Source organism: Numida meleagris, chromosome 6, assembly GCF_002078875.1.
Source record: "Numida meleagris isolate 19003 breed g44 Domestic line chromosome 6, NumMel1.0, whole genome shotgun sequence".
Taxonomy (NCBI): domain Eukaryota; kingdom Metazoa; phylum Chordata; class Aves; order Galliformes; family Numididae; genus Numida; species Numida meleagris.
In genome coordinates, this window is record NC_034414.1 from 16,645,859 (window position 1) to 16,667,842 (window position 21,984).

Genomic DNA, 21,984 nt, shown 5'->3' on the forward strand with positions numbered 1-21,984 from the left:
AACTGACTGTTGTGTCAGATGGGGACAGGCTTATTCACATTCTTCATTGTTCTATTGGGTCGGGTGCATAATTGTTTTGGGCTAGCTATTCACACAACAGTAGAACGAAGTGTGCTGTTCTTTTGGGCAGTGCTCTGCATATGTTAGCATAGCTTAACTCCCAGGACAGGATAACAGATTGTTTAAAAGCTACAGTTTGAATAAGAACACAAAAGGAATGGAGAATGGGCTACATGTATTTTCCTAGTTCTTGAGCAGTTATCTAAACAATATAATATGATCTCAGTGGAACTGGGCAGGCCTCTTCGTACATCTGGGGAATCAGTGGTTTTATGGTACCCTTTTAAGAAATAGATTGTGATTTTACTTTTTGGCCATTTCTTTTAAGATTGGGAGGAGGTCTCTTAGTATAAGCAGCTAGCTGGGTTGCGGATGAATTTTGAATAAGTGTTTATTTTGCTGCTTTGGATTACCTTAGGTGCTAATTGTTGCAGTCTGTCTTCTCTTTGGTACTTGCTAGGTGCAAATTGCAATGGAGATTCATCTGCTCTGTTTTCCACTTAGCTGGTCACATAGCTTTGAAGATGCAGATCCCCTGCAAATTTTGACTTTCCAATTTTCACTAACTATTTTTACTGAATTTTACTAATTGGTGCTTTTTGCCAATGATGCATATTACATTCATACCTGGGTAATGTTACCCTCAATTTGAATAAAGTAAAATTTTTCAGTATTTCTAGGCATGCTGTCAAGCAAAAACAGGGATAAAAATTTAAATAGAAAAATAAAACATTATACTGCTATGTGGTGCTATCTTGGTGGCTTAGAACCGAATTATTGAAATATAAATTTCTCAAATAGTGCTATTTTGAGTGACTCATTTGGCTTAAGCTGAGTATGGAATAGTGTTTTCATCTTTTTAGACCCATACAACCTTTTTCTGCTGCTGTTTTTGTTTTTGCATTGGGAATGCCACATTAGGACACTGGAGGAAGCCACCACTTCCCCCTGACCATTATCATCTGTCTAGAAGCAGTCATCTTTGAAAAGTACTTTGATGTTGTGAGTCCTGCCAACAGTATTGGTATCCCAGTGGCACTGGGATTAGCAGTACACTAGTGAAGCGTCTATGATGTTAAAGAAACAGCAGAAGTGTAGTTTTCCTTTAGGGACTCCTTGTATGCTCTAGTGTTCTTCATAGAAGTAAAGTATTGAAGTGCATGTTGGATATATAGTCTATACAGAGTAGCTACTATATTGGTTAGATTTGGAGGCAGGTTGTTGGGGGAGTTGAGGGTAATGGTTCCTGCAACTTGACAATAATGTCAGATTTTGTAAGGACCTTCATAATGACGTGAGGGTTAAGACCAAGTAATGTTTTGAGTATGAATGTGAGGCAAATCTGTGGCCGTCTGATGTGCGAGCAAACAGAACTAGGTTTCACTGGAAGGTCTGAGTTTTTTTTAAAAAAGCAGGTCTTAAAAAAAATAATCTGCTACGCTACAAATAATACAGGAAGAAGCCTTTAGGAAGAGATTCAGATATGTTCAGCTGACTGGATAACAGTATGCATCTTGCCAGAAGACTGCCCTGTTTGTTCTGCTGTTTTATTCAAGATTGTTCTGCGCACAAACATGCACTATTGTTTTCTTCCATCTCCTGCTAATTAGTTCTACTTACAGGAGGTCCCACAACTGCTTTCTGGAGGGTTTTGCATGGTCTTACGGATTTTGTTCAGATGTTTTTCCTCAAATCCACAGTTTGAATTACATATTTTTTTATTATGTCTTGTCACATTTATTGTACTTGGTGTTTCTTTGTGGTTTTAGGCTTTTCTGGACACTCACGTAGGTAAACGGTGCTTTTTGTACAGAGTTCTTCCAGAGCAATCACTGGAAATCATTCTCTATTTGCTGTCTTGCAGCCTTTTACTGTCATGAGCTCTCCAAACCAAAGCCAGAACCCAGAGAAGCAGCCACATGACCTCAGCATCGATATATACAGCCACACATTGTACTGGACCTGTGAGGCCACAAACTCCGTCAATGTTCACAGGCTGAACGGCGAATCAATTGGGATGGTGCTGCGAGGTGACCACGACAAACCCAGAGCCATTGTAGTGAATGCAGAGCGAGGGTGAGATTCCTTTCTGTACCTCATACAGAGCACGTTTGGGATGTCTGTCAGCTGTGTGTGCTGATGCTTAAATGCCAGTTTACTGGTAGATGGCTTACCATGTGTTTGACAGATGTTGAATGACAGTATGTCATAACCATGTGGATACAGTAATACCCAGAGACTCTATCTGGAACATCTGTGGGACTGTCTTTTTGTACAGTGCTCTGTGTACTCTTCGCAGTTCAAAAGCTGCTGTGGGGAGAGGGGGATTAGAGGAAAGATGCTAATCTTATTGGGACTAGCTCACTTGGACATGGTTTGTATTTATAAAAGCTTTTCTGCTTTCTCTGTTAAAATGGGAGTTTAGCTTTGCTGATCTCTTAAACACTCAACTTTTCTATGCCAAGTTTTTAAATAACTTAAAGATAAACCTGCTTTTAAATTAGAAGAGGTAAAAATGGGGGGGAGACTGTTGAACACTGTGACTACCTAGGAGGGCTGAATTACTGATCTGTGTCCTGAATTTGTCCTGCCTTAGTTCCAGAAATCCTTCCCTCCAGCTCTCCCTTGGCTCTGTGCTCTGACTGTTGCCACTCTTCATTTACGCCATTGCAAATGACTGTGTAGTAGTGTAACCTCCCATGGTACTAGAGAATTTGCCTTCAAGAAATGGTGGAAATGTCTCAGTATACCAGTTAGCAAATTTCTGGGGTTCTGCAGCTGGTTAGATCTGGATCTTTGCTGTGGGGAGCAACAGCCACCACAGTCATCCCTGCATAAGCTGTCATGCTTACAGTTTCAGAACCCATGTGCAAATGTGAGCTACTTCAGTACCTGCTCTCAGCTAAGGAGCTCTTTGTTCTCAGGTACATGTACTTCACCAACATGCAAGAGCGAGCTCCCAAGATTGAGCGTGCAGCCCTTGATGGCACAGAGAGGGAAGTGCTTTTCACAACTGGGTTGATCCGACCAGTAGCACTGGTGATTGACAACAAACTCGGAAAGCTTTTCTGGGTGGACGCAGATCTGAAGCGCATCGAAAGCTGTGACTTGTCAGGTATGTGGTATGCAGTTAAATATTTGGAGCAGCGTGTGTGCGTGTACAGGACATTCATCCCTCTTTGATGCTGACCCCAGTAGCTTCTACAGTTGCCATTTCTGTGCAGGCAGTCACAGCTAACAATTACTGGTGGGCTTCTTTGATGTGATTGGAATAAACTTGTTTGTAATGATTGCCACTCTCTAAGAGGGATATTTGATTTTTGATATCTTTTGGTATCTTGCAGCTCATGCAAGATCAGATTTAAATAGGTGTTAGCCATCACAGAACCTCTAAAATTACTCCCTCCTTTTATTTTCCCTGGTTTAAAAAGTTGGCATAACTCTTCAAATTTTCTTTTTTTAGAGTTTACAGCCTACTATACTAAGGTAGCTTGAAGAACAAACTGAAAGGGAGTGGCTTTCTTCTAATAGAGATGATAAAGCAGCTGATAGGATACACTAGTGTTGCAAAACAGTGGAGAGAGATCGCTTTGTTGCACTTTACCCACATCAGTAAAATAAAGCATTACTTCACATCCATAGGAATAGCACCACGTGGTTCTTGCGGAGCATTTAATCGTTGAATATTCAAAGCAGCTGACAGTGCTGAAAAAATGGAGAAATCTGCAGTGTAGCACAGAGGATCAGGTCTCTGTATTTTCTCACTCATGATGCATTCTCATCATGTGTATAAAGAAAGGAAACTCTTAAAAGAAGCACAGAGGGAAGTGAACTAACATCAGGCAGTTTATTAATAGTATTCTAATTGAAATAAATGTTACATTCTTATGCTTGGCTGAGCTCTACATAATATATGCAGCAAATTAGTTGAATCTAGTGCTCATTAGCATTTTTATTATGTATCCAGATTCTATAATCTCATTTTGTGTAGATATCCAAAATTTCTTTTGGTTTGTTTTCGATGCAAGCAAGCATAAGGTCTGTATTACAAAACGAAACACCAGAGCAGAGGCATCACCAATTTAGAATTTTATTTTGTATTCCTCGTTTTTTTTAAATCAAATATATCTATGTATAATAAAAAAGGTGTGCACAGCCTAGAAGTATTTTCTGTGAATGAATCTAATAATCTGGAATATCTTGTTCACCCTGAGCAAGCATAATGAAAGCAACAGTTAAATGCCACTAAGTTTAGTGCAGCACGTTGCAGAAGACTACAAACAATTAAAATTAGAAGCAGACAAATGCATTACTTCACCTGATTTTTTTACATATTGATTGAGGCTTATTTATTAGAGCAGTAAACCTGAGCAATTGATGATATTCCTGTTTAAAAGTTCTTCAGTTACATTCTGTTTTTCCTAAACATGGAGGCTGTTTTCTGCTTGGTGCTGAACTGGATTTAGAAACCTCAGAAATTGCCTCAGTGTGTTTCAAAAAGTGGTGTTTCTTTGTTTGTTTTGTCCATTTATTTTTGTTGGGTTTTGTTTGTCCTTAAAATGAGTTAGAAATTGTTTCTGTTGATCTCAGGTGCTAACCGTGTGACTCTGGAGGACTCCAACATCCTTCAGCCAATGGGCCTGACCGTGCTGGGGAATCACCTGTACTGGATTGATCGGCAGCAGCAGATGATTGAGAGAGTGGAGAAAACTAATGGGTACAAAAGGACTAGAATTCAAGGCCGAATTGCTCACCTAACAGGCATTCATGCTGTGGAAGAACTTGATATGGAGGAATTCTGTGAGTTTCTTTAAATACCTGATGTTTTTCACTCTTGGCCACTGTCTAAAGCTCCTCATCCAGCTGCATGTTTCAGTAATGTTGGCTTTAGGTTAGGCCATGGAGTGCTTTCAACTTGAGGGACTGGACTCTAGTAGAGGAGGAGAAACAAGGTGGAGCCATTTTAGGCGCTCCATTCTGAAAGGGAACAGTCATGTTGGACCTTATTTTTCTGGCTTGCTGTCTCACATACTGCATTCTGAGGTAGAGTGTTGAACTTCACATGTGGCTATTCTGTGTAGGATTATTCTGTAGCGTGTACCTGGGAGACAGCAGAAACCTTCATCCATCCTCATGCTGCCTTCTTCAAGGAAATAGGCCAGTGAAATAGCTACCTCAGGATGCACTACTGTCTCAGGGTGAGAAGCAGTGAACTCTTCTAGAAGAGCCCTATCTTTCATATTTCTCCCCCTTCAAGGCACACTGAATGCAGAGTGAAGAAACCTGCGAAGAGGAATATCCTTAATTTACCTTTGGTGGGCAGTAGTCAGTAAAGTTTTTCCCCTCTAACCATGTTCCACCTTGCCCTGTGGAAAGATGGGGGCATACAAGACTACAGCATCGCAGAGTAAGGGAATGCAAGTCTGAGGTCTGGAGAGGAGTAATGCTTCCATTATGTGAAGGGTTGGGGGTAGAAGTCTTACGTAGAGAGGGTGCACATGAGTACGAGCTTGCCTATGCGGGTGAACCGTTAGAAGGAAAGCAGCGTAAGTATTTAAGCTGTAGCTGATTGATTCTATTTGCTAATCCTTATCCAGATGTTATTTTTTCTTTCACAACACTCAGTTTTTCTTCTTCTGTGCCATTTCTCATATTTTAGTGCATTTCAAAGGTAGAACATAATGATGGAAAAATAATTTTTCTTTAAATATCAACACTGTTAATAAAAAAGGGAGAGAGAGAACTTCATATCCCATATGTTTTTAAGAATGTTTATTTTATTATGGCAAGGGTAATGTTTCTTCTGAGTTGCACTGAAAGGAAGCGCTTTTTTACATCTGAAATCTGTCCAACATAGGTGACTTCTGTTACAACAGGAGAGTAAAAATAAAGACGTGCGTGTGTGCGTGCCCACACAAGTATTCATGAGGGCACTTCTGCTAGCAACCTGTGCTTCAAACAGTAGCGTCACCAACACTCTGTTAAATTGATGAATTTGTTAAGGTGAAAGCAGACTGGAGAGAAGCCTGAACAGATGGAAAACAACTTTGGCACAGAGAAGTAGTGATAACTGTACTGTTTCTTCCCAATGGAAGTTCTTTGTCCTTACTGGTAGTAAAGAATGCATTGTGCAGTGGCATCATGAGTAACATAGGCTCTGGCCCCACAGACCTCTCCAGCAGATGCAATAAAGCATTCAGCTGGGCTGGGGTCCTCAGACAGTGACTTCTCCTGTCTGTGCCTGTTTCTCATCCAACTAATGCTTCCTTAGTTTGATTTCATGAGAAGCTATTGGGCTGTCAGCACTTCTGAATAACTGATTTGGGAACATGGCCTTGTAGCTTCCCGTTTTATAAATGTGTAAATAACAACTGTGTGTGCTCATATTGCAGTTATGTGAGTAATAGGGAAATGGCAAGGGTGCGTAGGGGCTGGGGGATAGAACTGGATGGGAAGAGCTCTTGGAGGTGAGAGGCAAATTCCTGAGGGTTTGGTGGGCTCGCATTCTGCAGCAACGACTGTTAATTCTTGATGCCTGGCAACCAGTGCAGATGGGATGTCTAGGATTGCCTTAGACATAACCCTCTCAAATCTGCTTCCTCACTTCTCATCACCTGAGCTCCCAAATTCATTTTATAAATTCTTTGAAGGTCTCCCTATCACCGTGACCAGGAGAAATGTCATCGTGAAGTAGTAAATGAGTTTTCGAGCACAGAACTGAAAAATCTTGCATTTATCTTCCTATGAACTCATAGTGAAATCTTAGTTACTCGACTAGAAGTGTTTTACAGATGGTTTTGTGAGTTTGTCTTAGCTAGTAGCTAAGCTTTTTTTTTTTTTGTAACACTCTCTAATCATTCCTTCTGTGTGTTTCTGCAGCTGCACACCCGTGCTCCCGTGACAATGGTGGATGCTCACATATCTGCATTGCCAAAGGGGATGGGACTCCAAGATGTTCGTGCCCAGAGCACCTTGTGCTTCTGCAGAATCTCTTAACGTGTGGAGGTGAGTTATGTTTAACAGTGCTGCTAAGCAGTTTACATTGGAAAAAAAAAAATCTAGAACCACTGGAATATCAAATTTGGTCTATGACATGCTGCTAGGTTTTCAGAACTGTTTATCTGGAGGAAGATACTTTCAAAAACGAATGAATGAAATCAGAATGACCAAAATCAAATGGTTACTGTTGCAAGAAACTTGCCCGCCAAGGTACCTAACTTCCACGTGGTATAAAATAATATGAACTTTCTGCAGGAGGTTGCATTTGAATCTAGAATGTGGATTTATACATAGTGTTTTCCTAGGGATGATGTTACATTCTGTCTTAAATGCGACTTTTCTACCAGCTGTTTTCTGCTACAATTTTTGGACGTGTGACTTTTCACTGTGTGCAGAACGCTCCTGTTCAACCTTAAGATAGTTGCATCTTCTACTGAGATTTTCATTACTGTATGATGTGACAGGTTTGTGCTATAATCAAATGCTTATAACGATGTTGATGACCCATGGTGATCTAGCAGTAGAAACTGTACATATGATTCCCACAGTACTCCAGCTTTTCAAATAACGTGGTGACATAAAGCATTGTGCTGTCTAATTAGTGACAGTTCAAAAGCTCAGTTGCCATTCTTTTTAATTAAGGTAACTCTTGTCTTTCCCCATGGTAGACATTCCCTTTACAAAATTCCCTTTCACAGCCCCAGGATTTTTGATAATTGTTACCTTACTATTGTAGAGGGCATTACAAATTGGGGGGGGGGGGGGGGGAATACTTCTTTTGGGGAGATATCCTACGTTAAATTATTTGGCTCTTTTGGTTTTCTGGGCATTTTTAATGTATTCATTTTGTTGTGGATTTCATTTTTCTGGCTGAGCTCTGACCTCCCGTGGGACAGTCCTTTCCATTATAAGCTGTTTTCTTTCCCATGACCACAACATGCTATGTGGCTTGAGAGTAGCGGAGGTTACATCTGCAGGGGGAAAAATAAAACAATCTGCTTATATTTCTTGCTGTACTTCTGTTGAAAAACGTGGCCAATGAGAGATTCTTATGTTCCACTGCTTTGTTATCTTCCCCTGTAAATCTTGAAATTAAGGTGCCTCCTTTTCAGTCTCTGCTTCTTACTTATTTGTTTTTATTCTGATCCTTCACTAAGCTTGCAACAGCTTTTTGATCTGTCTTGCCTGCAGCAGTAGTAGCCCATAGCAAGTATTTCAGAATGGGCGTATTCTTGTGAACACACGTGTCAAGGTTTTAAATGCAAACTCGTGCCTGTCAAGTGCAACCATAATGCAGCATTAAATGTTGCTGTAGATGGAGAAGTAGTAATCTGTCTGCTGAGTTATCTAAACAGTACACTTCTATCCAAATTAATTCCACAATTATCTTGGTGCATCTGTCTAGCATCCTTCTCATATCTACAGCTGCCAGATTACTAGTTAGGTTTGTAAACCTCAGTATTGCTACACCCAGTAATCGTAACTCAGAAACTTAGAAATCATAGGAATGTCTAAAATTAACAAATGGATTCTTACTTTGCATATTTGTTTACCAAGTTCTTGATTTTACTCAAATCTCATTCTTGAACATTTCTCCTTAATGAAGGAGGACAACAGCACTTCAGCAATGGTTTGCATTTTTACAGAAGAACTTCAGTCCAGGCATAAGCATCTTTTTCTCCATCTGTGGAATATGTCCATCATGCTTTTACTCTGTTAAAAGGGCTAAAATTGAGTGAATGCGTGCATGTGTTTTGCTTTGTCTTTCTCCAGAACCTCCAACTTGTTCCCCAGACCAGTTTACCTGTGCAACTGGAGAGATTGACTGTATCCCAATGGCATGGCGGTGTGATGGATTCCCAGAGTGCGATGACCAGAGTGATGAGGATAGTTGCCCTATATGCTCTGCATCTCAGTTCCAGTGTGAGAAAGGACAATGTATTGATGCACATTTGAGGTGTAATGGAGAAATAGACTGCCAAGATAAATCTGATGAAGTGGATTGTGATAGTAAGATTCATTTTCCTTTTCTTTTGGCTCTAACATAAGCAGCTATTTGAGATTCTAACTGTTTTGTTTTAGTTTCAAATGGGGAAGAACGGCCTTAGCTGCAAGTCAAGCTGAGCTGTCCACTGATTCTGCTTTTTTCTACAAAGTGAACCTTCTGTGGCTGCTGATTACTAGCCCTCATAAGCCAGTCTCTTTTCTGATAATTTAATATACTTTGAATCCACATAGAATCTGAAGTTAATTAACAAGTTCTTTTTACTGAAACAGAGGCTTTTGTGTATAGATAAGAAATATAACAGAGCTGTATTCGATAGAATGGTATGGGATAGTATGGACTGTATAAGGTTTGATGATACCTTCAGTTTCCACATGTTTTAACGTGTCAGGCCATCCGTTATACTTTTTTAGTTACTGTAAAAGATCCTTGCTGATTTGTTTTCAGTTTTGTCCCAGCTGGACAAAAATGCAGTGCTTCAGAATTTTATATCAGTCCCACTAAGTAGGATGTATAGTGGTATGAGGGAAGAATGAGAGAAGTGCCAGTTGAATTTTACCTACTGCAGCAAAACAGGTGTTCTGGTGCCTTCCTGTTTATAACATGGAACGCATTGTGGTTTGACATGTCTCACATCTTTTGGTTTTCTTAAGATAGTCGAACGCTCTTATGCAAGTCAAACTTAATCTTTTCTTTCTTTCTGTACAGCCATTTGTCTGCTCAATCAGTTCCGATGCGCCAGTGGCCAGTGCGTCCTCCTGAAGCAACAATGCGACTCCTTTCCAGATTGCATTGACGGCTCAGATGAGCTCATGTGCGGTGAGATGTCTTTGCTTGAGATCAAGTGCTCTGTTTTCAGGTGTAACATCTTTCAACTAAATGCGGAGCCCCAGTCTCTGCATAGTAATATTGTTTCAGGGAAGCCTGGTGAATCTTGGTCCTGTACTAACTAGGTCAAATTAGTTTCTTCCTTCCATCCTGTGGGTGGTTATGGAAAGGAAAAGTGAATTTCATGAGCAAGAGTGCCCAGATGGCAAAGGAAGAAAAGGCTAAAAGAATGGGAACGAGAGAATCTGTTTAGCTCTCCTTTTGGAAATCTCAGATTGCACGTGTTTCTCGTGATCCTCCCATGTATCCTGATTAACTCGCAGCCCTCACCAAGTTCCCCTCAGTTCCTTGGATACTGTGAAGCCACTTTGTCTTTCTTTTTTATTTTTGAATTATTTTCTTTGTGTACTTGGCAAACTTTTGTGCTGCCAAGTTAATGCAACTGTTTCCTGTTTGCACTTTGGGTCAAATCCTGCAATTAGGTCTTAACTGATTTAAATGGGTCTTTATGTAGACATAAGACTGCCTCTTCTGGAGTTCCTTTGTGGACCAGAGCATTCTGTGGTTTCTTGCTTGACTGAGGGAAAGAAGTCAAGAAGGAAATAAAAATGATTGCTACTTTCAGGATAAAGATCATGCATTCAAAAGAAGCTAGGTTTAACCAAAATGAGAATTTTGTGGTTTAAACTAGCTAATTTGAGAATATGTTTTAGTTCTGGCTTTGTTTTTTTTCTGGTATCATATCTGAGTTAATCTGCCTATTTCAAGGTTAGGTTCTTGGCTGACATATAAGCTGTTGTGCTCTAAAAAGAAAGACAGAAATGAATTCTTGATGTTGAGCTGCTAAGAGTTCATTGATATATCTTTACATTTCTTTTCTCTTTCTTCTCAACTTTCAGTTCTTTTGCATTCCCTTCAACTGAAGGGCAAGAATTTGGAATGTAGTCAGTGGGACATATAATACGTATCAAATCTCATCTCAAATACTGCAGCACTTTTTATTTAACACTGGGTTGTATGGGGGAAAAAGAAATAAGAAGTAGAAAGTATTTGAGATATTCTGGTTGTGTGATTTTATTCCAATCTGTAAAGTCCTTAATAGTCACTTAGAATACTTTTCCATCCTAAAATGTCACTATTTTAAGAGCTGTTTTATCTAGGAGGATATCCACTGCTTCATGCATACTGTAGCTTGCCTACTGGTCAAGTCTTAGAGATTTTTAATGCTATTGCTAGCCTAAGTGGCATTTGAGAGACCAGATTCCTTTCTAATTAAAGACTTAGTGTTTAGGAGCGTCCTGTATCTTTACTTCCCCACCACAAAGTCTATGAGCTAAAGAAAATTCTACTAGCCATTGTTATATCAAGACAATAAGCAATCCTCTTACAAGGTGAATTGCTAGGCAGGAAGAAGAGTACATTGCTGTTACTGCTTCATTTACATGTAAGGGAAGAGAGCGCGTGAAGTCTTATGCGTAGAGTCAGAATCTATGTAGTTAGAGATGTCTGAGTTAGATGCAGAGACTTTCAAAGACACGATGTAAATGACTGAGCTGACTGACATACTGCACAAGCTCCGGGATAGCATCATATATATTGCCATATTTAGTGACATCCTTTTTCCCCCCCCTTTTTCCAGAAAAATCAAAGCCGTCCTCAGATGAACCTCAGCCCCACAGCAGTGCCATTGGTCCCGTCATTGGAATAATACTTTCCCTTTTTGTCATGGGAGGAATGTACTTTGTTTGCCAGCGAGTGGTGTGTCAGCGCTACGCCGGGCCCAATAGCCCCTTTCCACATGAGTATGTCAGTGGCACACCTCACGTCCCTCTTAATTTTATTGCTCCAGGAAGTTCTCAGCATGGCACTTTTACTGGTAAGGATGGTAAGAACCCTAATAAGTACCATTACATTGTCTAGATTTGAAGTTTTGCAGGTTATTAAGAGCTGACTGTTGCCCAAAGCGTAATGAAAACATCCCCTTTGGTTTAGTCCATCTCTGAGACAGATTTCCTGTTTGCTTTTGGACAACGTATTTGTTCTTTCCATGTCTCAGCCCTTCATCTCTAAAGCAGCAGAATTTCTCTACCTTGCCAAGTAATCAAAACATCTATCCAGAGAACTATATGTAGATACTAAGCTGAGATTGAAGGGGGACTTAAAATATACGTAAAAGCTTGGGATATTCACCTAATTGCTAACAACTCAGGGACCTCACATAGACATCAAAGTAAACACTTACGTGATATATTTTAAACTTACAATTGTAAGGTATACTTTTCATGGAGGAGGTAGTTCACTTCTAACTACGAGGCCCTGAGGAGAGGCAATATTTCTTTGTATTGTGCAGGAAACTGGAAAGTAAATGGTCACCTGTAAACCTACCTGACAGGGCCAGAATACAAGAAATCCGTATTTTAGAGCACTTGGAATCTGCTTCTTGTGTCAGCTGAAATTCAGATACATTGTAAACTTAAAGACAACTGAACAGATGTGGCACTTCTTCCTATAGACAAGATTTTGAGATGTGCTGTTGGTTTCTTCCAGCCATGGTTTTAAGACAGCCAGATACAACTTAAGTTTATGCTTTCTTGCATTTTAGTGTTTGTGGTCAGCTGTTCCTGTTTACACTCCATTTGTACATTCATCAAGGCTTTGTGGTAGGAAATTAAATCTGAGGATGAAATCATTGCAGGTGAAATCTTTGCAGTGGTGTAAACTGGACTTAATATTAAAGCTCTTTTTAATTAAAGCAACTGTTACTGGCTTTCATCTGTACCATTTTAGGTGCTAAACTAAGCTGTCAGTCTGATTCCTCTTCATCTTTGTTAATTTTTTTCTAATGCAGCTACCATAGATTTTCATGACTCTGTATTGCTGCAATAAGTTGTAACAGCTGACAGTCTTAACATTGATGTTAATTCTAATGAGAAGACGTAGGTTGAAGCATGGTGCTTAAAAAAATGAGTGGTCATGAACAGCAGTCACAAATAGAATCATCCTGCTTTTCCTAAATGTTTCCCAAGTCTGAAGAATTTCTGAAAGCTTCTGAACTAAGCTCTTCCATTGTCACTGCATATTTTGACTGGAAGAATCTGAGAATATGTAGTCTGATTTAAGTGCATCTTTGAGTTAAACAAATTGGACAACGTTGTCTTCCCTTTTTCCTGTCACCCAGGTTTCCTTCCTTTTTTTCAGTTCAAAAAGTATTTTTTTTCCAATAAGAATAATTATTTTTTTGCTCATGTTCATGTACTTGCAATTGAATTTCACTGGGTAAAAATGAAAACTTTGGATGTCTCTGGCTTGTTTCTCTTGGGCAGTGTATAATGCTTATTTTTGCAAATGCCTGAGTTTTTGTTTAGTTGGAAAAATTCTTCGTTAACAATTTGGGTGGAAAATTTGGATCAACTGATCTGGAGATTCCTTTCTCAGCGGACTGAGAGCACTGCTTGTGAGGAGCTGCAGAGACGCAATAGGTGGTCTGGGGGTGAGGTGTTTGCTTTACATAATATAAAATTGAAAATATGTTGTTCTTTGTAATCCTGAAGTTTTTATGTAGAATATCATTCCAAAAGCAACAACCAGTAGAGTTACGTGGATTTGCCAAGCTGTGGATTTGTTTTCTGTTTCGCATTAATAGATGAAATTGTGGTTTACCTAACCTTGGATTCCTCTCTGTCTCACTGCAGGCATCTCTTGTGGAAAGTCTATGATTAGCTCCATGAGCCTCATGGGAGGGAGCAGTGGTGCCCCCTTATATGACAGAAACCATGTTACTGGAGCCTCTTCTAGTAGCTCATCCAGCACTAAAGCCACTTTCTACCCACAGGTATGTCTTGGAAGTATGCCTGTGAGTCAGATATTGGAATTCAGCAGAACTCCTTGTTTAATTTGTTTCATGCTTTACCAGAATCTCTGTAACTTGCTGAACAGTTTCATGCTAGTACCCAGTTGTTCCATCAGCGCCACTCCAAAAGGATGAATAGAAAAAGTGTAGGTGGATTTATTAACAACAACAACAAAGTCTTAGTTAAATAAATCTTGAAAGACAAAAGTAGCCCAGGAACTGATCTGTGCCATTATATAGATATCTCCACTGGCCAAACTCTTCCACTGGGGATACTGGCCTAAACTACCCTGTTAGTGGAAATTCTTCTTCCACCCTGCTAGTCCAGTGCTATATGAGCCAGGGCCTGCAGGGGCAATGTCAGGCTTCAGGAAGAGTGCCATGCCAGATTCTTATACAGAAGCTGTTGTGAGGGCTTTGCTATACTAAAGTTACTGCTGATCCGAATGTTTTGGTCAGTTCTACCTGGTAGCTTTGTTTACCCAGCTTTATATTAACAACAAAAAGAAGCAGTCTGAGCAATCTAAATGTCTTGGCTTCACCCCTGCTGCCCCATATTTGTTTAATACATCCAAACCGAAAATAAAGTCTCGTAATTAACTTACATGATCTTAAAAAAAAAAAAAAAAAAAAAGAAAAGCAGTAATCTCCTCAAGCAGCAATGAGAGGAATAGAAGGTAAAGTTTAGTGACTCCCTGAAGGCATAAATAATATTTTCAAAATAAGTAGGGTTACACAGTGAACTCAAACTGAAGTACTGTTTTTAATCTTCCTAGATCTTGAACCCGCCTCCATCCCCAGCTACTGATCGCTCCCTGTATAATGCGGAGATGTTTTATTCTTCAAACATTCCTTCAACCACAAGATCTTACAGGTACAGCTCAGATAAAGAGGTTTGATGCATACTCCATTGGTCTGTCCTTCACTTTTGCAACTGAAGCGGAATGTTCTTGTTTAGACCTTTACCTTGATTAAAAAAAAAAAAAAAGCCACAAAACTTCCCCTCTCTTAATATAAAACGACCATTCAAGTTGAGATTATGCTATTTGTGACCCATAAACATTAGGTTTGTTTCTTATTTTGACACAGCAGGGTTTAGCACCTTTCAATACAATGTTGCCAATTAAGAATGCTGTGTATTTATATCGCTTTGTAATGGCCACTAAACATCCTGTATGGAGAGTTTGGTCTTGTCTGTTAAAGGTCTTTGATGGATTGACCTATTTGTTAGTTCTTAAGGACTGGACTAAGTGGTCACATTGGTCTTCTCTTGCTTCCCAAATCAATGGATCTACCCCCAGGTTACAGCTGGCACAATGCACTGTGAGCTGCAGGTAGCTGTGCCATTCAGTTTTAACACAGTTCAAATGCTTCTCATTTGGTTCCTATGAAAACCTGAGTTACGGCTAACATAGAATGAATAAACAGCTGTCTTGACTGTGGACATAGGCATTCATTTTCAGTCTCTTCGTCTCCCTTTTCCAAAAATCACGATTAATGCATGTGCTTTTTTTTCCTCCCAGGCCTTACCTTATACGAGGGACAGCTCCACCCACAACCCCGTGCAGCACAGACGTTTGTGACAGTGACTATACTACTAGTCGATGGAAGGCCAACAAGTACTATATAGATTTAAATTCAGACTCAGACCCTTACCCCCCTCCACCCACACCTCGCAGCCAGTACATGTCGGCAGAAGAAAGTTGCCCTCCGTCTCCTGCCACAGAACGAAGCTATTTTCACCTCTACCCACCTCCACCCTCTCCTTGTACAGACTCCTCATGACCTCAACAGAAGGAACTTTTCCTGTAAATATTTTTAAATATGAACAGATTTAAAATATATATTTTATGATTTAAAGATAAAAAGGGGTGGGAATTAAAAAGAAAAAAAAAGGAATGTGAATAAAAATGGGTGGGAGGGATGGGGCTGTGAAAATTGTACAAAGGAAGAATATTTATAAAATTGATTTTTTTAACTTAATTTCCCTTCTTTTGTGCCATATTTGCCTTTTTGAAATCATGGAACTGACTTACTCTCCAGAGGATTTGGGGAGGCAATTTGAGCCGTTTTGCATTTCAGATCACCTTTTTACACGTGAAGTGGATGTAGTTCTTTTTACTAATGTGAGAAAAGTGAAGTGGCTTGTGGGAAGAAGAGGCTAAAGACCAGTATTCACAGAGAAGTAAACCTTCTTAAGTAGTTTCAGTGTCTCATCCCTTCTACACCACTGGGAGAAAACATGCAAAAAGTACCACAGTCATATGCTCCTGTTTGCTAGTGAATTGAATGCTTCCCAGCAGAACCTGTGCCCTGAGACCTGGATTGTGAACCTCGGTCTCCATTTGCTCAGCACTGAACTGGAAGAACACGTATTTTAACCAAACCTTCCAGCTTAGCTGGTCCCACAGGCATCATGTCCTAACACATGTGACTACCATACTGCATACCGATTCTGGAACTGATTGGAGCTAAAAGCATACCCAGACCTCAAAAGCTTGGCTGAGCTCCAGTCAGTTCCCCACTTTGAGTGCATGATAGTAGAAGAAGTTATACCGACCTGACAGTGTGAGAGCAAGGGGCTCTTAACAGGGTGAAGCTGAGAGAAATGCCTGACAACCTGTAGCTTTGCTCAGGTTCACCATTTTAATTTGAATGAAACCAAATTCAAGTTCCTTCATCCTTGTCTAGCAGCTGCTTCCTCGTGAGGCTTTGGTGACTTGTCTGGGAAAGAGCTGTAGCAGTCAGCTGCTTCTCAAATTACAGTGGTACTTCACTTTTTACCCTGAAGTCCAGTAATTCCTCTGAGCTGGGTCTTTGAGATGTTCACCTGTGTTGAATTCATCAGAAAATTGCTTCGTCTCCAATGTTCATTTCCCAAAGTGGGATGATACGGTGGCCTGCATTCATTTAAGTGAGGAAAGTTGTTTTGTTTGTAGGAAATGGTATCTGCTGAGCTCAAAACCAAAACATCTGCCATTCGAACAGTTTAGTCATGTCATCAAAATTTGCCACCAAATTAGTCCAGATTTAGAAGTATAAAAAGCACGGGGAGGAAGGAGAGAAGCCAAATACATCTGATTGTATTAAAATAAAAGGAACTCTGCAACAAACTAGTGTATCCTCAGGACACTGTCATCAGTGAAGCGTTCATGCTTCTAGCTTCTACCAAACCCTTCTGTGAAAGGGAGTCTGGGATAAGTGCCTTTCACAGTACGGAAGATAAATTTTTGCTTTGATTCATCTCTTGTTGTAACAAAGGGATTTGGGTATTGAATGGCAATTTTCATCTCTGATGATGTGTGTGCCTACCTGGGATATCTGAGGGAAAATGAATATGCAGACCTGCACCTGTTTCTGCAGCTGCTGAATAACATGTGGTGGCTCTTTGACAGCCTTAATATTGTTGGCAACAGTGAAACATTTTTCCTTTTTGAACTTAAATTATGTTTGGATCGGTGTCTTTTGAACAAAAGAAGCCTAGGATTCCAGGGCAAAGGTCCTTGTAGTGGAGGGGCTGGGACCATGGAGTTCCAATCCAGTTTTTTGTGTTTATGGATTTGTTAGTCCAGGTCTGTTCTTCCTGCCTATGTTGTTCAAGGATAATATTGGTGCTGTCACTGTTGTATTACTGAAACTCTTCGAGTAGATTTCATTACCTTCATGGCTAAATTTTTGCTTCTGAGTTTCACATTTGGCACGAAGATGATGCCCACCATTTCCTGTGGAGAAAAATAGAGAACTGGAGAATCCAGCGCTGGAGTTTAAGAAAGGATTCTCTTCCCCCATCCCCTGCCCATGTTAGCAGTTCTGTAGTATCCCAGGAGGAACAAGGCCATCGTTTGTTACTCTTTGAGTGACTGACTATGCAGATCTCCGAGAAAGCGTTAATGATTTGGTGAAAAAAAAGAAGATTTTAATGTGACCGTGTTTCAGTGAACTAAGTGATGAATCTAGATCCACAGATATTTTGTGTATCACATAATCGTATGAATGTTCTGCATTACAGCAGTTGGTCGAATTTCATGTCATATATCATTTTGTGCATAACTATTGGCCATTTGTAATGAATGTGTTCGTTGTTTCATGTTACAGTTCCAGCTTAGAGCCATACCATGTTGATTTTCCTGTGTTCCTGTGATGACACTGGATGCAAGATTACTTTTTTTTTCTTTCCTTAAACCACTGATCATTTTAAAGAGCCACCACTGTAGCAATCCCAACCACTTTGTCTTATTTTCCTATTACAAAGTTTGGAGTTGAGTCCAGAAAAAATTAGTAGTCTTGCTGAGAGTCAGACTGTCTTAAGGACCAAAGGAATTTGACCCTTAAGTACTCAGAAGGACGCAAGCACTTGCTGAATGGAATGAATTGTGTGCACTCCTGTATTTCAATTGGATGTTCAGAACATCTTGCTGCTGATGTTTGCTGAGAAATTACTTCATCTGAGGCGCTTCAGGTTTTGTGATCAGAATGCAGGTTCCACGCTGCTCCATAGAATTGACTTGAAAAGCCTCTTCTAAAGAGAACTTGTATGCAAATATAGCATCTAAAGATTTAAATACTAAAATATTACTTTTGGTTGCTGTAGGCTATCTACTCTAAAAAGGTTACTGCGCTCCTGGTGTCAGAAATGACCATGTGTTTGAGTGAGAAGAGCTACTTCTCTCCAGAAATAACCCCCAATGTGTTTTTAGTAAAGTACGCTTTCCATCCTGTGAACCTTCAGGCTAAAACTTAGAAAATAGATGCTTCTTCTAGATCAGGATGAGGGAAAGAGTTGCGTGGAATTATTGAAAGTGTATGGCAGGTTGTAGCAGTGGAAGGCTGAACAGGAAATAAGTGGGGAAAAGTTGTGTTTTGTTGAGGTTTAGACATGGTTCTGTTAATGCAGAAAGGTGCTATGAGAAAGGCTGAAATATCCTGGGAGTTCTCTCCCCTGAGAACCTGCAGTTTTGTGATTGGACTTCCTGTGTGAGCTTCTGAGTACTTGAGTCAGATTACTGACATATTTTCAAAACCCGTTATGACTGTATATTAGCACTTTAAAGCAGCTTGGGGATGGAGTACAGAGCTGTGTCTGGATAGCGGCTAGTAATGGGCAAATGACCCGATTGATTTTGTGTTACATTTAAGGACAGATTTCATAGCAGAGAGCAGCTTATTTGCCTTCTAGTGCAGTCACAAAGGCGGCTACAAGGGTCATTTTCTCTCTGTAGAATTTATTCTGTCTGTGGAACAAGTGCAGTAGCAGTGTGAAGCTGTAAGGTGAATGGGCAGACTTAAAAATCATGATCTTCATTGGCAAAGTATCCTTTGATTTCAAGCAAAGAGTTAGTGTGAATTCTAGATGGGCTTCAGCTAGACTGATCGGCACCCTGAAATTTGCAATGGGTTAATTAATTTGATCGTTATTGCTGGGTGATATTGAGGAAACCTTGTTAGCACTGCTCCTGTTGTTTCACTGCTTCAATTTAACTATCTGGATAGATGGCTAAAGAGCACTCAAGCTAAGATCAAATCAAGTCTATAATGTACAATAAATTGTGTTTTCTTTAGTGTAGTGACATTACAAAATGCCCCCAAAAAATTAGATTGTGCCATAATTAACATGTTCTAAAGAAGAAGGGTGAAATAAGTTGAAATTTCCTTCTTTTTGAGTAGCGAGTTTGATTTGTAGCAATAAAGCTTGATCTCTGTGGTTGTAGATCTAAGACACATCATGTTCTCCCCATTTTTAGGGGGGCAACTGGTGCCTCTTGGATCCTGGGGCTTTTGAAACTCTGAAGTGTCTGTGCACAGCAGCAATCTGTAAGGACTGGCCATGCTGTGCTGAGCTACCAGCGACATGGGCATTCACCCATTGCCTGTAGGGTCAGATCCCTTTGCTACAGAGAGCTCTGGGGCTGCCCTGCATCAGAGCCTGTGGAGCACATTGTAGTACATTACGAGTGTGGTCAGTGGGACTTGACAAAAGTTGTGTGCCCTGTGTGCTCCGAGCATTATCAAAAGCCAATCTTTTCCGATGTCAGTCATTTTGTTGGGGTATGTGTTGAGTCAGTCCAAATGAGTAGCTGTGCTTATAATTGTACTACAAGTGATACCCATTAATGTCAGGAAATGAAAACAGAAGGCAGGCATGTTCCCAGTAATTAATAACACACAGGAGTGCCTGGCATGGAGCCCTGGATTAGAAGTAACGTATTTGCTGCTACAGTGCTGAGGGACATTTTGCAAACTTCCATGTTTGGGACAAGTCACAATCCAAGATGACAGACGTACAGAACGGTTATTCAGTTGTTTCTGTTTAATAATGAGCGCACTATAAATGATGAGTGCAGTCCTCACCAGAAGTTTCAAAGTGCCTGCTGGTTCTGTTACTGTTCCCTTACGTACTGTAACGCTTTCCTCATTAAATGTAAAAACCCCTTTCTTTAACTATCAGGGGTTCAGCTGAACAGCTGGAGGTATTTCCCATGTGTTAAAAGAAATATTAATATGCATAGGTATTTTCATTCCTGTCACGTGTTCTAGATCTCCTTCCTGAGAACACTTAATGAAGGTTTTGTAAAGGGTACTTTTCCTCTATTTTGTGTATTTTGCAGTTGGCCAACTGTGCTGTGGGTCTGCTCATGTGAGATCATGCTTCTGGGCAGGGAGAGGGGAGGAGAAACAGATTTAAATCAGTGTTAAACCTACTGATAGGAATGATGGCTTCTGCATCCCACAACCAAGTCCTTCAAATGCCGTGTCCTGCGGTTGCTGGGGATGCTCCCAGCTGCCCATGGCAGAGAGGCACTGCAATCAGGCTGTCTCCAGCACAACCCACAGCCCCAGTGCAGCCCACCTAGGGGGGAAGGGGCTGCTTCTTCAGCCAGTGCAGAATCCTGCTGGATAGAAGATGGCAGAAACAATTCCTAACCAGGACACTTTCCGTCAACAAAACACGTGCAGAGAACATGCCTTGAAAGAGGAGAAAAGCAAGTCTGACAGCTGCAGAGATGGACCAATTCACCAGCATTTATGTTTTTGTTGAGCAAGTGCCCCCGCTGATGTACCTTCCTCTGAGCGGTGCTCCCAGGGGGAACCATGTCTGATGAAGGCAGCGATGTTCCACTTATATTTGTACAGAGATCCTGCAATGCGTAAACGGGAACAGAAGTATTTTAATTGCAACCACAAATGCAATAGTAATAAATGGAATTAAATCAGCCTGCAGAGGTAAAAACAAAAGCAGTTGAAAAGTGCTTTGCTGTTGGATGTGAAATTTGGAGGGCATCATCGACAAAACTCTAACCCGGACCGCTTTCTTACTTACCTAATTGTATTGTAATTGCTGCTATTTGTAAATGTACATGAATATACAAAGATTACTAAGATTTTTTATGATAAATACACACGATCTTTTTTATATTTATATTAAAATGTGTATTCTGCAAACAACCTAATAATTGCAGCTTTATATGTGTATCATTTTGTAGGAGTTGTTACTACAAAGGACAACCAAACCCAGTGCTGAAGTGCCTTGTGTGTTTTAAACAGCTTGAATGTTGACTGGGGAAAAAATTAAAGCCTTAAATCACAGAAGCCCCAGGAATCCTATGATCTGTGTACTCTTAATGGTTTTAACAAAACACTGCGTTGTTAAGAGTTCTCCTCAGCTCACATGCATCCATGAGTAGTGGAACTGAAGCTGACAGCTGAGGGGTTTTAGAGCATGAATATCTCAAGTCTGTAATACATTGGGATTTGTCTCAAATGCATTATTTCAGGTGGACATTCATTTCCGAATTCATTTCAGCAGCAGTTTTGACATCTGTTAAATACACACCAGTAAAAGAAGTGCCAGCAGGTGGCACTTAGGTATTTGGGGATTAAATTGACATTATTTTCAGGTTGTCTTTACAGTATTTTTCATGAAAGCCATTTGTTGTGTTTCAGAAAGTCTTCACTGGTTATTTTCCAAATGTGGCGTTTAGGATATAAACAAGCCTGGTTGGAACTGTCTTAAGAAAGATTTATTTGGGCTTTCATCACTTCAGGCCATTATACGTTCACAGTTTTCTGCTCACGAAACTGCAACGTTTCTTCATGTAAAGAAAACTGAAGTTGTTTGAAGTAACCGCTATTTTGTATAAAGATTTGTAAAGATAACAGACTCTGCCTTTGTATAATAGATTTTGTGGATTTTGTTTTATAATAAATGTATTTAAAATATTTGATTAGGAGCCCTTCTTGTGAG

The 21,984-nt window shown here is 40.2% G+C and overlaps 1 protein-coding gene across 2 annotated transcripts in view; it reads left to right on the forward strand.

Annotated features, from left to right (window-relative positions):
* LRP5 (LDL receptor related protein 5) overlaps positions 1-21,190 on the forward strand; it is a 136,948-nt gene extending 115,758 nt beyond the window's left edge. Inside the window, exons 14-23 of one of the 2 annotated variants that reach the window (XM_021401770.1) lie at positions 1,925-2,136; positions 2,985-3,175; positions 4,651-4,860; positions 6,940-7,065; positions 8,833-9,069; positions 9,773-9,883; positions 11,532-11,777; positions 13,585-13,724; positions 14,519-14,616; positions 15,266-21,190. In XM_021401770.1, the coding sequence (XP_021257445.1) occupies positions 1,925-2,136; positions 2,985-3,175; positions 4,651-4,860; positions 6,940-7,065; positions 8,833-9,069; positions 9,773-9,883; positions 11,532-11,777; positions 13,585-13,724; positions 14,519-14,616; positions 15,266-15,527 (1,833 nt within the window). In that variant the 3' untranslated portion in view covers positions 15,528-21,190. The remainder of the gene's footprint in view (positions 1-1,924; positions 2,137-2,984; positions 3,176-4,650; positions 4,861-6,939; positions 7,066-8,832; positions 9,070-9,772; positions 9,884-11,531; positions 11,778-13,584; positions 13,725-14,518; positions 14,617-15,265) is intronic. The other variant, XM_021401771.1, reaches the window with a different exon arrangement.